General features: G+C 39.3%; 1 protein-coding gene across 2 annotated transcripts in view; it reads right to left on the bottom strand.

Annotated features, from left to right (window-relative positions):
- Ipo11 (importin 11) overlaps positions 1 to 18,416 on the bottom strand; it is a 167,395-nt gene that overhangs the window by 108,077 nt on the left and 40,902 nt on the right. For both annotated transcript variants that reach the window (XM_032898933.1, XM_032898934.1), the window contains exons 11-16: positions 18,206 to 18,358; positions 15,879 to 15,922; positions 6,427 to 6,517; positions 3,466 to 3,513; positions 2,546 to 2,651; positions 379 to 505 (exon numbers count right to left, since the gene is read on the bottom strand). In XM_032898933.1, the coding sequence (XP_032754824.1) occupies positions 379 to 505; positions 2,546 to 2,651; positions 3,466 to 3,513; positions 6,427 to 6,517; positions 15,879 to 15,922; positions 18,206 to 18,358 (569 nt within the window). The remainder of the gene's footprint in view (positions 1 to 378; positions 506 to 2,545; positions 2,652 to 3,465; positions 3,514 to 6,426; positions 6,518 to 15,878; positions 15,923 to 18,205; positions 18,359 to 18,416) is intronic.

Here is an 18,416-nt window from a genome sequence, read left to right as displayed (position 1 = left end):
GCTCCCAAACTCCCAAGTGACCTGAGCTCCACACAAGCTTCAGAGTCCACAGCATGCTTCCACTGTCCACAGCATGCTATCTAGGTGTACCTAAGAACTTCACCTTATCCTGACTTTATCAGCCAAGTGGGCACCAGGGAGCACACTTTCAGTTCCCAAATCAAGTAAGATGACTCAATTCTGCTTTCAAGTCTTTAAAATAGTATCTAAAACCTTTATTTCCTGGCTAAGAACAATTCATTTGCTAAATGCTAAACATTTCTGCACCTGTAATTGTAACTAGCATATTCTCTAGAGCCATTTTCAAAAAAGAAAGAATTCTGAACATTTTAGAGGAGCTTCTGAGGTCTACAGAGTTAATTCAGCAGGCCGACATACCACTAAATCCTGATCTTGAAGCAAGTTACAGATTGCTTCATACAGCATGGGTCTCAAGTCAGACTTGAATTTCACAGAAATCCACTGACCAATGAGCCAAATCACCCTGCGTCGTAATGGCTTATACCTAAGTGGAGGAGGAAAAAAATCAGTAAATTAAAATGTTCAGTACTTTAAGAGGTCTACTTCACTTAGAATAATTTCCATTTAAATCTAAATAAAAAAATCAACTTTTAAACATCAACGCAGAAGGAACAATAGAGTCTTGAAGTAAGTAATGAAAGCCCTCAGGTAGACATATGTCATTCTGATTCTTCTACACCACTGAGCTGTGGCAGTCAGTAACCCCAGCACCTAGAAAGCTGAAGCAGTGAGTGCAAGGGCGGCATGAGTGAAGAGGTGATCCCATGTCAAACTCGAGGGCTAGGACAAAGCTCCGTGGTAAAGCACCTGTCTCAACAGGAGGAACGTCCACGGCTTCACACAATGTGCAGCACAGAAAGACAGAAACTTCTTTCTCCAGTAACCACAAACAGAGTAACATCATAAATCCTACAGCTAGCAGGTCTCTGTACCAAAATAATAATAACCTCCTACATTCAATGGGTCTATAGTCAGTCATCTGTTAATCTCATAAATATTATTTCCTGTGAAAAGGTCTTTAGGTTTATCTAAGTAATATTTGCATAAGCTTGCTGATTCTAGCTAAATGGATTTGAAAGAGGTATGAATTACTGAACGTGACTTACAACAAATATGGTGACTTACATCATGAGAATTGCAAAGCATTAGCAGTAACAAATACATAATTTATTTCCTTTGATACTGTTTTTTCTAAAGTGAAGTTAACCAACACTTTCCTTAGACAAAAAGAAATATCACAAATTCAAATTCAAAAAATTTTTGTCCTAGAATTCCATTAAAAAATACCTTCTTGACATAAACTTTTAGTGACAAAATGACGCTTCTTTCTGTGTACAAATGGAACAAGCTGATGCACATACAGTTATTTTAGAAAGTCACAGTCTTAAAAGACAATGGAGCAAACAGAAAAAATGCTGACTTAAAAAACATATGCAATATTCTTTGGCCTCAAAGTACACAGCCCAGCAAAACAATTAAAATATAATAAACAGTATATGGCTCTCTGAGGGCCTTCTGAAGAGTACCAATTAAATGTAAAGCGGAGAAATGGCCATTTCAAGGGAGAAGAGTTGTCTAGAGTGTCACAGAAGCAGAAGTGACAAACACACGCATCGTGTAAACAATCAGCTTTTAGACCGACACCTGCAGAGATTCCCATGTGCAGTTCTCTAAGTAGAGAAAACAAAACTCAGGAACTCCAAGGTGACAGCCATATCCAGCCAACTCAGGCTTACAGTGACCAGGCCTGAAAGGACAGCAACAGCACAGTCTGTGAAGGCACTACATATGGCCCTTACTAGACCAGGCTTTTCTTTAACATGTGAGTCAAACAAGTGTACGTTAAACTTTAAGAAACACTGGTCTAGAGCAGCAAACGAACAGAGAACATAAAGCAAGCCAGATATTTCACTTAATAAATTTAAAATCTTCATTTTTAAAAAGATGTTGATATTTTAATATTTTGATTTATCCAAACATACTCAAAATATTATCACTTCAATATATACTCAGAGCACATTTTACATATTGCAGGCTTTAACTTCAAATGATCTGAAACTCATTTCCTCAGCAACACTAAATAAGCACAGCGTGTGAGGGAGGTGCTACACAAGGCAGTGAGATAAAGTCAAGTGGCCTCCATGACTTATGGGTAACTAGATCTCCAGGGAGTATGTTTTATCCCCTTCACAGGCTCGCCTAGTTTCCTCTGAGCACTGTCAGAGGCTACTTCATACACCACAGCCTCCAGGGGGCAGCATGGAAAAACATTCTAAGTGTTAAAAAGTTCTGCCTCTTGTCACCTACAAACTATTTCATATCAGATCATGCATCTCTTTCAGGGTTTACATTTAACATAAAGTTACATAAAAGAGAATTCTTTTGCTTATATTTCAGTTATAATATTTGTAAGTCATATTCTTTGCCATGTTAAACATACCAAAATCATAAAGTTGTTGGGTTTTTTTATTTCAAAATTAAGAAAGTAAAATGGATGTGTAATATACACAAAATTTTTACTTGCCTATTATGAGAAACTTGTAATTCTGGAAGAAGTTGGGTTTTAAACCACTGATCAAAATCAACACTGTCAAACAGCTCAAAAGCAGCTAATCCCACAGCATTATACACTGAGAAAAGAACAAAATTAAACTTTAGATAATTGCCTTTATATAAAAATCTGAAAGTACTTTGAAGCATGAAATATATTCAGGAAAATATACATAAGTTTCTAAATACATTTTAGAGATATTGATTTAATTATTTTATTCACGGTTTGTCCCAAGCACACTTCAGTATTTTTAAACAGTAAACTAAATCCAATCTAACACAGGTTAAAGTTCAAATATTGTAAAAAATGGTATCAAATCTAAATGGAAGCCATGTTTTATGGCATGGCCTCACTGTATTTTTCTCTAGTTCATCTTGTACAACAATACTATAGCTGCTTGTCACTGTGCAGTTAAAACAATTAGTCAAGGTATCTGTACGTGCTCCTCTTAGCTGATGTCATCCTGAATGCTACCGTCAGTCCTCCTGCAGCCCTCCTCTGCAACAGTCACCTTGGACAGCTGACTCCTACTCATCCTTGCATTCTGATGTCACAGCTCTTTAAGAAGGAAACTTTCCCTATCCGTAACTTCCTTCTTTTGAACACCAGCTTTAGCATGAACCATTCCATACAGTGGATGAATTAGCTGCATTATTGGCTTATCTCCTTCAACTGACAATTCTTTTTGTCTACCCCCACCCCCCCCAGGCTGAGGACCGAACCCAGGGCCTTGAGCTTGCTAGGCAAGCACTCTACCACTGAGCTAAATCCCCAACCCCTCAACTGACAATTCTTAATTTTAGCTACTTTTACATCCCAATTCTCACAGCACAAAACAGAGCCTCTATCTATTAGGTAAATACACACTTCTAAATCACTTAAGTCTAACATACCAGCATCTTTGATTAACAGTGCATTCATATCTTCTACATTGGTTGGACCTAAAATAAATAAATAAATAAATAAATAAATAAATAAATAAATAAATAAATAAATAAATGAATAAATGAATAAATGAATGAATGAAAAGAAAGAAAGAGAAAAAAAGTATCAGTAAAAAACCCAAAAAAACTCTAATTTAAAAATTTTACGTTAATTTTAACTGATTAAACTTATACTTAAACATGTAAGTTTGATATATTCATACACTGTATAATATTTATGGCAAGTTAAACATAACAATCAAAACCTAAGTGTCTGAAATATAAATGTTATTATTCAGTAGTTACCTTATTGTACAATAGCACACAAGAACTTACCCACTTACCACATTCTCCCCTCCCCCTCCACGCAGCCTTCTCCCTAGCCTCTGAAGCTATCATTCTCCTCTCAACTTCTGAGATCAACATTTTCTTATTTCATATGAGTAAGATCATGTAGTGCTTGTCTTTTGGGGCAAAACAACTTTTAAAAGCAGTGTTGTTACCCTGTATTTTAAATATATAATTTACATAAGTTTATGAGGTATAAAAAGAGATTACACATGCAAGCAATATAGAGTAATTAAATCAAGCTAGTTAATACACCCATCGCCTCAATGCTTAATGGGTTTTGAGCTATCTCAAACAAAAGGGTACCACAGTTGTAAAACACAATTTACCTATGTAAAGAAAAAACCTAGTATGTTTTTAAGATACTTTGTTACTCATAGATATGAACAGTTAAGCCTAATGTACCAATAAGATAGAGTTAGTACAATCTAAAATAAGCAAACTGATCCAGAACCAGAAGGAAAACTCAATTAGGAAGTCACTGGAAAACTTAACCACAGATAGCATCCAAGGGGAAGGTAACCTAAATAGCCTGTTGTCTTAGGGATTCTATTGCTGTAATAAAACACCATGGCCAAAAGGAAGTCAGCCTGGGGAGTCAGAGCAGGAGCCTGGACGCAGGAGCTGAAGCAGGGACCATGGAGGATGCTGCTCACTCTAGTCTGTTTACTTACAGCACAAGAGTGGCAAAGCTCAGTGAGCTGGACCCTCCCACAGCAATCACCAATCAATAATATTTACCACAGGCTTGCCCACAGGTCAGTCTGCTGGGCATATTCTCTCAAATGAGGTTTCCTCTTTCTAAATCACTCAAGCGGTGTCTGGCTTGTTGCTATAGTAGTTAAAAAATTAAGTCGAGGCTAGACTGAGAATTGTGCAAAAAAGCAAAGCCTAGGTAGTATAAGCATTATCAGGTTTAGCAATCTGAAATTGCCAGAAAGAAATTTAACTGTCTATTGTGACTAAATCTCCTGAGAATAAACAAAGTAGTGACCTTGGGGGCAAGTGGACAATGCCACCAGACAGAAGAACTGAGAATGTCAGATCCTTACCCAACTACCTGCTCTGGGTGTCATGACCATGACAATTGGTCTCAGTAGCATAAAAACCTGGAGTTCTCTATGATAATGAGGAATCTAGATAGGCCCTGAGTGTTTAGCCAATGAGCTTCCCTTCCTGGGTATTCCTCCCACAAAAGGTCTTTAACCTCTGATTGACCCTGAGTAAGGTGTATGCATTTACATTGGCCATCAAATAAAGCAGTTTGGACAACCAAGGACCTTCTCCTTCATCCAGGATCACAGGAGAGGAAGGCCTTCCTTGTGAAGAGCTGCGCCTGAATCTCCCAAAGAAGGCCTTCTCCATACTCTTGGCCCTCACTCAGAACCAAACCGGATTCCACCCTGTCCTAGGCTTAGCCACTCCTTTTCTGCCTAACACAAGACATGGAGGAGAAGTGGGAATCCTCAGGCTGCTCTCAGCAGCATCTGGGGACACAGGACGCTGGGAACCAAGGCTTGGTCTCCTGTTTCTCACCCAGGGAAACGGGAACTGAGACCCTACTGTTTGCCTTCTCTGAGTGCTTCAGGCACCCGGCCTGACAGACCTTTAAAGACCACCACGATTAATGGACACGATTATTCTATCCCATGGCAGAAAGAACAAGAAAGGTCAACACCCTCTTTCTGCCCAGAGATCCTAGGCTCGGTTTTCCTTACAGCCCCACCTACTCAAGTCTTAACCCAACTGGCTGGTCATCCATGCTCTGCACTGCTCTACCAACATGCCCTTCTCCAGGATGTTCTCCCAGACTCGTCCACGCCAGCGAAGAGTCTCACCTGGTTTGTCTGAGGAACCTTCCCCTCCTCCTGTCCTTGAAGATCTTTTCTCTCTGAAGGCTTTTTTTTTTTTTTTAAATCTAAAAGTACTCCACAACCACTATATATGAAGTAATGGCTTTCCTGTCATTAAGGTGTAAAGCTTAGGGATAAACTTGATCAGTTCCCTGTTCCCAGCACATTCAATTAGTTGCTCAAGGCAATCAATGAGCAAACAAGGAAGCACACCAGACACTGAGGTAAAGAATGAATTAAGCCAGGCTCTCCAATGTATCCTGAAACTGACAGTCGCATCTGTTAATTTAGCAACTGACTACTGTGTATAAAGTACACTGATCAAATATCTAAACTTGCTTTGTCATCAAGAGTCAAATCAAAATGACTTAGTAATTGACTTTGTCCATAAAGTGCAATGAATATCTAAAGCCTGCTTTGTTGTCTCCTTTTAAATCTATGCCCTTTCTATTTTACTGCTATAACTAGAAGGCTAACAAATAATTTGAGCTTTTCTACCTACGTTGCACAGCACGCTCTGGAGTAAGTTTCCCCAAGTACTACACCTGTCACTTGCTTCTGGAGCTATTATGTTTACAACAGTAAGAAATACCATATTCAAAGGCCATCCTTGTAGGAAAGAGCGCCTGCCATCTTTCTCACATTCACAGTCAGGTACCACCAGGAAATGGGGCACATAGGCTATTTTAACTGAACAACAATGATGAAACCATCACAAACTACAACGTACCTTGAAGAGTTTGCATCATTTCTAGAAGTACAGGAGTAAGAGTTTGATTATATTCGTGGAATATATCTATAAATAATACTTCGGTGCAAGGCTAGAAGGGGAGAAAAAGAACAAATTCCTAGTTTAAAAAAAAAAAGTCACATGAGACACTCATTCTTCAAATTCTAAATCAAGTATTTCCAATTGTTAATTTCTTAAAAAACAAAACTACTGAGCTGGGCACAGGGCTGGAGCACATGCTTACTTAACAGGCCACACAGGAAGCCTGGCTTCTCTCCCTAGCACCAAGGAATGCAAGATGTTAATTCATGACAAATTCCGTTTCTCATTGTTGTGATCATTTGGAATTATAAATTCAAAGTATCTTTAATTTGCTGTACTTTAAAAGTAGCCATACTCATTTATATATAAGTAAAATGACTGAGTATCTAAGGACAGAGATGATATATTTATTAATGTGTTTTCATAACATGACTATCCACTGCAGTTCACAAACTCAATTCACCATGACAAATAGCATTGCTTTTAAGAAACACAAACAGTCACAAGAACTATTTAACTGCATAAAGAATGTGTTATTTGGATTTTTAAAAAAGGTTTGTTTTCTTTTTATGTATATATGTTTGCCTGCATGGTATATAAATGAACCATGACCCAAATCCCGTGGGGAAGGGAGCAGACCACCCAGGAGTGCAGACATCCTGAGACTGCAGGACAGACTGCCACCTCTGCACACCTCGGCCCACATCCCTGCTCCAAGGGGAAACGGCACAGTGCCTCTGGACACAGGGATATAGGAATAGACAGTCTCTTTTACCCGTGGTTCTGGTCTGCTCCCAGGACCTAACTGAACCGACCAAACATCTCTCTGCACCCAAATCCCGTGGGGGAGTTTGGGGGAGAGAGCTGGACCCTCAGAAGTGTGCATACTAATGAGAAGTCAGAGGAGAATACCCTCTGCCCACAGTCGAGACCCAAGAGAGAATCGCATAGTGCCAACTGTGCCCATGGGTGCAAGGACCTGCATGAGCAATCAGGGGCAGGACCCTTTGATTCCTGTCCGCACCTAGAGCTGGAAGACAGTCTCCAGGAGCACCACCACAGCTGAGAGCAGAGCACCTGTTCTCAGAAAAGGCTGAAAGAAAACAGGAAAACAGTTCTACAGGAGTGATGACACAGAGGCCTACAGGAGAGTCAAGCCACTCTCAGAAACAGCAAGACAAGCAAACACCAGAGACAACACAATGGCTAGAGGCAAGCGCAGGAACCTAAGCAACGGAAACCAAGAGTACTTGGCATCATCAGAGCCTGGTTCTCCCACCAAAGAAAATACTGTATATCCAAACACACCAGAAAAGCAAGATATGGATTTGAAATCATATTTTTTGATAATGATGGAGGATTTTAACAGAGACATAAAGAACTCCCTTAAAGAAATGCAGGAAAACACAAGTAAACAAGTAAAAGCCCTTAGAGAGGAAACACAAAATTCCCTGAAATAATTACAGGAAAACACAAACAAACAGGTGAAGGATTTGAAAATGGAAATAGAAACAATAAAGACAGCACAAAGGGAGACAACCCTGGATATAGAAAAACCTAAGGAAAAGACAAGGACCCGTACATACAAGCATCACCAACAGAATATAAGAGAAAGAAGAGAGAATCTCAGGAGCAGAAGATTCCATAGAAATCATCGACACAACTGTCAAAGATAATGTAAAAGGCAAAAAGCTCCTAGCCCAAAACATACAGGAAATCCAGGACACAATGAGAAGATCAGACCTAAGGATAATAGGTATAGAAGAAAGTGAAGACTCCCAACTTAAAGGGCCAGTAAATATGTTCCACAAAATTATAGAAGAAAACTTCCCTAACCTGAAGAAAGAGATGCCCATAAACATACAAGAAGCCTACAGAACTGCAAATAGATAGGATCAGAAGACAAATTCCTCCCTTCACATAATAGTTAAAATACCAAATGCACAAAACAAAGAAAGAATATTAAAAACAGTAAGGGAAAAAGGTCAAGTGACATGTAAAGGCAGACCTGTAAGAATTACACGAGACTTCTCACCAGAGACTATGAAAGCCAGAAGATCCTGGACAGATGTCATACAGACCCTAAGAGAACACAAATGCCAGCCCAGGTTACTGTATCAGGCAAAACTCTCAATTAACATAGATGGAGAAACCAAGATATTCTGTGACAAAACCAAATTTACACAATATCTTTCTAAAAATCCAGCGCTATAAAGGATAATAGAACTCCAACACAAGGAGAGAAACGACACCTTACAGAAAGCAAGAATATAATTTCCTTACAATGAAATCAAAAGAGGGACAAACAAACATAATTCCACCCCTAAAAATGAAAATAACAAGAAGCGACAATTACTGCTCTTTAATATCTCTCAACATCAACGGACTCAATTCCCCAATAAAAAGGCACAGCCTAACAGACTGGATACGTAATGAGGACCTAGCAGTTTGCTGCATGCAGGAAACATACCTCAGAGACAAAGACAGACACTACCTCAGAGTAAATGGCTGGAAAACAACGTTTCAAGCAAATGGCCCAAAGAAAGAAGCTGGAGTAACCATTCTAATATCAAATAAAATTGACTTTCAACCAAAAGTCATTAAAAAAGATGAAGAAGGACACTACATACTCATCAAAGGAAAAATCCACCAAGATGAACACTCAATCCTAAATATCTATGCTCCAAATGCAAGGGCACCTACATACATAAAAGAAACCTTACTAAAGCTCAAAGCACACATTGCACCTCACACGATAATAGTAGGAGACTTCAACACCCCATTCTCATCAATGGACAGATCAAGGAAACAGAAATTAAACAGAGACACAGAGAAACTAACAGAAGTTATGAACCAAAAGGACTTAACAGATATTTATAGAACATTCCATCCTAAATAAAAAGGATATACTTTCTTCTCAGCACCTCATGAAACCTTCTCCAAAATTGACCATATAATCGGTCACAAAACAGGCCTCAAAAGATACAGGAAGATAGAAATAATCCCATGCATCCTCTCAGATCACCATGCACTGAAAATGGTCTTCAATAACAACAATAATGACAGAAAGCCCACATATACATGGAAGTTGAATAATGCTCTACGCAATGACAACTTGGTCAAGGAAGAAATAAAATAAGAAATTAAAGACTGGGGTTGGGGATTTAGCTCAGTGGTAGAGCGCTTCCTAGCAAGCGCAAGGCCCTGGGTTCAGTAACCAGCGCCGAAAAAAAGAAAAAAAAAAAAAAAGAAGAAATTAAAGACTTCTAAGAATTTAATGAAAATGAAGATACAACATACCCAAGCTTATGGGACACAATGAAAGCAGTACGAAGAGGAAAACTCATAGCTCTCAGTGCCTACAAAAAGAAACAGGAGGGGTTGGGGGTTTAGCTCAGAGGTAGAGCGCTTGCCTAGGAAGCGCAAGGCCCTGGGTTCGGTCCCCAGCTCCAAAAAAAGAACCAAAAAAAAAAGAAACAGGAGAGAGCATATGTCAGCAGCTTGACAGCACACCTAAAAGCTCTAGAACAAAAAGAAGCAAATAAACCCAAAAGGAGTAGAAGGCAGGAAGTAATCAAACTCAGGGCTGAAATCAACCAAGTAGAAAGGAAAAGAACTATACAAAGAATCAACAAAATGAGGAGCCGGTTCTTCGAGAAATCAACAAGATAGATAAACCCTTAGCCAGACGAACCAGGTCACAGAGGGTCTATCCAAATTAATAAAATCAGAAATGAAAAGGGAGACATAACAACAGAATCAGAGGAAATTAAAAAAATCATCAGATCCTACTACAAAAGCCTATATTCAACAAAACTGGAAAATCTGAAGGAAATGAACAATTTTCTAGACAGATACCAGGTACCAAATTTAAATCAGGTACAAATAAACCATCTAAAAGACACCATAACTTCTAAAGAAATATAAGCAGTCATTAAAAGTCTCCCAACCAAAAAGAAACCAGGACCAGATGGATTTAGTGCAGAATTCTATCAGACCATCATAGAAGACCTCATACCAATAAGTGTCCAAACTATTCCACAAAATTGAAACAGATGGAGCTCTACCAAATTCCTTTTATGAAGCCACAATGACTCATACCGAAACCAGACAAAGACCCAACAAAGAAAAAGAACCTCAGACCAATTTCCCCTATGAATATTGATGCAAAAATAATAAAATTCTTGCAAACCGAATCCAAGAACACAGCAAAACGATCACCCATCATGATCAAGTAGGCTTCATCCCAGGAATGCAGGGATGGTTCAATATACGAAAATCGATAAATGAAATCCACTATATAAACAAACTCAAAGATAAGAACCACATAATCATTTGATTAGATTCTGAGAAAGCATTTGACAAAATTCAACACCCCTTCATGATAAAAATCCTGGAAAGATCAGGAATTCAAGGTCCATATCTAAACATAGTAAAAGCAATATACAGCAAACCAGTAGCTAACATCAAACTAAAATGGAGAGAAACTTGAAGGAATCCCACTAAAATCAGGGACTAGACAAGACTGCCCACTCTCTCCCTACTTATTCAATATAGTACTCGAAGTCCTAGCCAGAGCAATCAGTCAGCAAAAGGAGGTCAGAGGGATACAAATTGGAAAGGAAGAAGTCAAAATATCATTATTTGCAGGTGATATGATAGTGTATTTAAGTGACCCCAAAAGTTCCACCAGAGAACTACTTACCCTGATAAACAACTTCAGCAAAGTGCTGGGGTATAAAATTAACTCAAACAAATCAGTAGCCTTCCTCTACTCAAAGGATAAACAGGCTGAGAAAGAAATTAGGGAAACCACACCCTTCGCAATAGTCCCAAATACTATAAAATACCTCGGTGTGACTTTAACCAAGGAAGTGAAAGATCTGTATGACAAGAACTTCAAGTACCTGAAGAAAGAAATTGAGGAAGATTTCAGAAGATGGAAAGATCTTCCATGCTCATGGATTGGCAGGATTAATATAGTAAAGATTGACATTTTGCCAAAAGCAATCTACAGATTCAATGCAATCCCCATCAAAATTCCTACTCAATTCTTTATAGAGATAGAGCAATTTGCAAATTCATTTGGAATAACAAAAAACCCAGGATAGCTAAAACTATACTCAACAATAAAAGAACTTCTGGGGGAATCACCATCCCTGACTTTATGCAGTATTACAGAGCAATAGACATAAAAACTATATAGTATTGGTACAGAGACGGGCAGATAGATCGGTGGAATAGAATTGAAGACCCAGGAATGAACCCACACACCTATGGTAACTTAATATTCCACAAAGGAGCTAAAACCATCCAATGGAAGAAAGATAGCATTTTCAACAAATGGTGCTGGTTTTCAACAAATGGAGGTCAGCATGTAGAAGAATGCAGATCGATCCATGCTTATCACCCTGTACAAAGCTTAAGTCCAAGTGGATCAAGAACCTCCACATCAAAGCAGATACACTCACACTAATAGAAGAAAAAGTGGGGAAGAATCTCAAACACATGGGCACTGGAGAAAATTTCCTGAACAAAACACCAATGGCTTATGCTCTAAGATCAAGAATCGACAAATGGGACCTCATAAAACTGCAAAGCTTCTGTAAGGCAAAGGACACTGTGGTTAGGACAAAACGGCAACCAACAGATTGGGAAAAGATCTTTACCAATTCTACATTCAATAGAGGGCTAATACCCAAAATATACAAAGAACTCAATAAGTTAGACTCCAGAGAGCCAAATAACCCAATTAAAAAATGGGCTACAGAGCTACACACAACATTCTCAGCCAAGGATTATGAAATGGCCAAAAGGCACTTAAAGAAATGTTCAACATCCTTAGTCATCAGGGAAATGCAAATCAAAACAACCCTGAGATTCCACCTCACATCAGTCAGAATGGCTAAGATCAAAAACTCAGGTGACAGCAGATGCTGGCAAGGATGTGGAGAAAGAGGAACACTCCTCCATTGTTGGTGGGATTGCAAACTGGTACAACCACTCTGGAAATCAGTCTGGAGGTTCCTCAGAAAATTGAACATTCCACTACCTGAGGACCCAGCTATACCTCTCTTGGGTATATACCCAAAAGATGACCCAACATACAACAAAGACACATGCTCCACTATGTTCATAGCAGCCTCATTTATAACAGCCAGAAGCTGGAAAGAAGCCAGATGCCCTTCAACAGAGGAATGGATTCAAAAAATGTGGTACATCTACACAATGGAATACTACTCAGCTATCAAAAACAAATGACTTCATGAAATTCATAGGCAAACGGAATGAAGTAGAAAATATCATCCTGAGTGAGGTAACCCAATCACAGAAAAACACACATAGTATGCACACACTGATAAGTGGATATTAACCCAAAAGCTCAAATTACCCAAGATGCAATCCACAGACCACAGGAAGCTCAAGAAGAAGGATGACCAAAATGCGGATGCTCCCACTCCTTCTTAAAAGGGGAAAAAAATATCCATAAGAGGGGATATGGAAGCAAAGTTTAGAGCAGCGTCTCAAGGAACAGCCATTCAGAGCCTGCCCCACATGTGGCCCATATATATATATATATACAGCCACCCAAACTAGATAAGATTGATGAAGCTAAAAAATGCACGCGGAAAGGGACTGGATATAGATCTCTCCTGAGAGACACATTCAGAGCATGTCCAATACAGAGGTCAATGCTAGCAGCAAACCACTGAACTGAGAACAGGACCCCCTTGGGGGGAATTAGAGGAAGGATTGAAAGAGTTGAAGGAGTTTGCAACCCCATAAAAACAACAATGCCAACAACCAGAGCTTCCAGGGACTAAACCACTACCCAAAGACTATACATGGACTGACCCAGGGCTCCAACTGCATGTAGCAGAGTAGCCTCGTTAGCCCTTGGAAGGGGAAGTCCTTGTCCTGCCAAGGTTGGACCCCAGTGCAGGGGAATTGGGGGGGGGAGGAGATGTAGGAATATCTGTATGGGGGAGGGAGAATGGGAGGGGAGGAGATGGGGGCTCATGGACAGGAAACCGGGAAGGGGAACAACATTTGAAATGTAAGTAAGGAAATACATCTAATAAAAAAATTAAAAAAAAAAAAAAGAAAGAAAGAAAGAAATGAGACCAATTTAAAATATTGAAAAAAAAATGAAAAAAAAATGAACCATATGTCTGATATCCATGGAACAAAAGGAATTGGCTGGAACTGGAGTTAAGGATGGTTTTGAGTCCTTATGGAAATAGTGAGAACTGAACCAGGTCATCTACAAGAGGAACAAGTGCTCCTAACCTGGGATCCACCTCTTCAGCCTTATCTACATTCTTAAAAGCATTGATGCATAAACTGCAGCGACAGCTCGGTGATTAAGGGTACTTGCTCTTCTGGAAGATCCAAGTTCAATTCCAACAACCACATAACTCAGAAACAGCTCTAACTGCAGTTCCTGAAGATCTAATACCCATAAAACTACTGGACACTAAGCACACATAGTTTGCATACAATGCAGGCAAAACACTCACATACATAAAATAAATAAATCTTTAAAAAATAAGTAAAAGGCCTAGAGAGATGGCTCAGTGGTTAAGAGCACTGTCTGCTCTTCCAGAAGTCCTGAGCTCAATTCCCAGCAACCACACTGTGACTCAAAACCATCTGTAATAGGAATCTGATGCCATCTTCTGGTGTGTCTGAAGATAGCAACAGTGTACCTATATATGTATGAAATAAATAAATCTTTAAAAAAAAATAAAGTAAATAAATTGCTACTAAAATAAAGCTTCAAACAGTAAATAAGTAAACAGCAAAAACAACAACAAAGACGCACAGAGGGAGGCCTGCGCCTGAGAGATGGCTCAGCGGTCAAGAGCGCTACCAGCTTTTCTAAGGACCCGGGTCTGATTCCCCCCACCGGAAGGCAGATGACGACCCTCTGTGGGGCCAGTTCCAGGAGACCCAGCACCACCTTCTGGCCCCCTTGGTACCTGGCACACATGAAATGTACCAAATACATGCAGGCAAAACCTACACATACATTTTCTTAAATTTGTTTTAAAAGTCATAACTGCCAAGCAGCTTACAACTGCTTATGTTTCTAGGCCCAGGGGATCCAACACTGTCCTCCGGTCATACCCACCCTAGGGATCCAACAGCCTCTTCTGAATGGACAGACACACAATTTAAAATAAAAATAAATCATGGTCAGGCAGTGGAGTGTACACTTTTATCCCCAGCACTTGGGAAGCAGAAGCAAGTGGAATCTCTAGGAGCTCCAGGCCAGCATGGTCTACATAGTAATTTCCACAACAGACACAGCTACACAGAGAAACTATACCTCAAAAAAAAAAAAAAAAAAAACCATCAATCAATCAAGCTGAGCATGCCAGCACTTGGGAGGCAGAGGTAGAAAGCTCTGTGAACAAAGGCAGCCTGTCTACATTACATAATGAGTTTCAGACCAGAAAGGACTATATAGTAAAACTTTGTCTCCGAACAAAAAACGAAAAAAAAAAAAAACAAAAAAAAAAAAAAAAAACCACACAAATAAACTAAACAAAACCAGCCATGTATGTGGCGGCACGTGTCTTTAGTCCGAGCACTTGGGAGAGAGAAACAGGCATAACTCTTCAAGTTCAAGGCTAACGTATTTACACTGTGAAACCCAGTCAGTCATTCTACTGCACCCTCACCAAAAACACAACCCATAAAAATTTAGCAAATTATGTACAAAAGTATTAGCAAATAACAGCTCAATAAGCTCATTTTACAAATATTTAAGATACAATACTTTTACCTTATCAGTAAATATGTTTTAAAAGTATCCTACAACTGAAAGCAATAGGCTGATGTCTGAAAATCATACTAAGTGATAAGAGTAATAGAGCCTATTACTATATTAGTATAGAAAACTGTGAGAAAATAAAAAATACTTTATTTAAAAAATAAGGTATCAAGCTGGGTAGTGGTGGCACACACCTTTGATCCCAGGCCTTGGGAGGCAGAGGCAGGCAGATCTCTGTAAGTTCCCAGCCTGGTCTACAGAGTGAGTTCCAGGACAGCCAGAGCTATGCACAGGAACCGTCTCAAAACATCAAAACAAATAAACAAACAAGCAAAACAATAAGGTATCAAAAATAACTTCACCGAGAAAATCATTCTAATACAAAAGTGGCATATTTCATTTAAATATTTTCTATTTATACGATGACGCAAATAAGTTGATTAACAACAACAAAAAAGTCTACTATCCCCATCTTATTAAAAAGAAAACTTCAGACTAAAGTCCATAATTTGATTAGCTTTCTCCATAATATTTCTGTAATTATAAGCAGCTAACTGTCTAACTCAAAATGTGGACCTTCGATCACACTGGAGTGCCTCCCCATCGGCCTCTCTTCCCCACTGATCCTTACCCTCAAACTGTATTTCCAAGAGTCTCCTCCCGTTTCTTCCACTGCTGCAATCAAAAAATGACAAGTGAGGCTCTGCAGAAACAGCACAGCAATGCTCCAAACACAGCACTGATCTGGATTGCCTGAGGCCTAGCAGTGGACACACCCGAGAACAGAGCAGGTTGCATAGAGTCCTTTCCCCCAGCTACAAATCACATGTGTACTCACAACCTCTATGGACTGCTCATTAAGTTCCTTATGAGCACTCTTGCCTTCCTACAGATAAAAAATTGGGGGGGGGGGTTGGGGAGGGAGATCTAGAAAGTGATAGAAATCTCAAACTTCCTGCATTTCTGGATTGCATAATAATACAGAAAATGGTATTATTACAACCCTGAGAATCATTTTAATGCTTGCAGTCATGATTCTCAACTTAAAACTTGTCATACTTCCCATAAATTTTCTCTGTATATTCAAAGTCCAAGTAAAGTATTTTAGGACTAACCCCCTTCCAAAAGCAAAAAGCAAACAAAGCCCTATGGATTTAATGTTCAAAGTTGACCACACACTATGAAATTATATATACTACATTTTTAAAAGTAAGATTCTAGTTAGAAAAAAAAGATGCTCTGGATAATGTAATGTTCTATTTTCTAAATAGCTTAAAATACCTCTTGAATACACACAGAGAAGATAAATGTCCTCAAAAGTTTAAAGCCATCTTAAAATATTGAAGCAATATGTATAACCATACATGGCCATCTAAGCCAAAGTGGTAGAAAGGCTAAAACTGCCCAAATCTTGATGCAGTCAAGTGGATTCACACGGAGGTATTGTGTGTGTGTGTGTGTGTGTGTGTGTGTGTGTGTGTGTGTGTGTGTGTGTGTGTGTGTGTGCAAATATGTTATGTGTGCTCATTTGATGAAGGGTAGATAAGTGTATGGAAATGCAACATGTTTGGAAGGCCAAGGTTACTTGACATCAGTATGTCTGTCTCCCATATATGGCCCAGAATTTATTTAGGCTAGCCTCCTTAACAAGTTTGCACTAGAAATTAATTCACTGTCTTTGCATCCTGGACCCTGGAACTACAGGTCCCACGATGCCCCTGTGGCTTTTTCATGGTTCCTAGGGATCCAAGTTCTGGTTCCCATACTCCCAGTGGTAAACTCTTTATTCAGTGAGCCCTCTCTGCAGCCCTACACAGGCACTTTAATAGACACAAGTTTCTTTTCTGTAACAAGGATCTTGGCAGACTTACACTAGTTGTCTATCAACTACAAAATGCAGAACTGTTAAGAAATATGAGACAAAGGTAAATAGGAAGCACTTTAACAATTAAAAAAAAATTCTCTGGGACATGCAAGATGGTTCAGAGTGCAATGGTGCTTACTGCCAAGCTGGGAACAGAGATCCGTCTCTGAGTCCTCAGTGTAGAAGAAAAGAATTTCTAATTGTGCAGGCATGTGTATACATACACACTAATGAATAAAATTTAATTAAAAACTGGTCTTGGGGTAGAAGACATGCTTAGTATTTGTGAGGCCCCCATTTCAATCTAAATTAACTGTCTTCACATAAAAACTAATATACAGCCGCAAACTAGAAACTGACCTGGTAAGAGATAAGTAGTTCACTTTGTTTTCATTCTAAACTACATAAGGACAGCTAGCTTTTTCTTTTCCATTTTTTGGGGGCTTTTTTGGTGGTTGTTTTTGTTTTGTTTTGTTTTACTTTGCTTTGCTTTTGTGTTTTTCGAAACAGAGTTTCTTGGTGTAACCTTAGCTGTCCTAAAACTCCCATCTATAAATGGCCAGCTTCAAAATCACAGACCCAACTACTCTGCCTCCCAAATCTTTTGACTAAAAGTAAGTGTACCACACCCAGGAAAAGACAGATAAACAGTTTAAAGATATCCTTCTAGAACAAACTGTACACCACATCTGAATCAGTAACCTGGCCCCACTTCTCACTGCTGAGAGGAAGAGAGGGAGTGGTAAGTGCACAGCAATCATCTGCAGCACTGAAGCCCCAAACTACACCGTGAGACACCACGGGCAGAGCTGGGTGCAGTGGCACGGGAACTCAGGAACAGAGGCAGGTAGAACTCTGCGAGTCAAGGCCAGCCTGGTCGACATGGTAAGCTTCAGGACAGTCAGAGTTACACAGTGATACCTGTCTTGGGGGTTGGGGGTGGAGACATACATGACCAGACAGAGAGAGAGAGGTGGGGGGAGCCAAGATCAGAAATGCTACATTAAAAATATAATGTTTTGTCCCTATCATTCAAACACATATTTGTTTATGAAAGAGACAAGTCACACGAAAACTGAAAAACTAATTCTTACTAAAGCCTTCTGGATCTTCCTCCCACATAGTCAGTTCTTCTTCAGTTAATAAAAAATAATGAGAGACTAATCGTCGACATATCTCTGTCAATGTGGGATATGTGAAGAATGCCATCTTAATCTTATGGGCTTCAAGTGTTTCAGGGCTGCTATCTGGAAAAATAAAATTCCCCAGTTAACAGTACAGACATTCTCTCTGAGACACATCATA

The sequence above is a fragment of the Rattus rattus genome, chromosome 3, assembly GCF_011064425.1.
Source record: "Rattus rattus isolate New Zealand chromosome 3, Rrattus_CSIRO_v1, whole genome shotgun sequence".
Taxonomy (NCBI): domain Eukaryota; kingdom Metazoa; phylum Chordata; class Mammalia; order Rodentia; family Muridae; genus Rattus; species Rattus rattus.
This window is presented reverse-complemented; position numbering and strand designations above follow the sequence as displayed.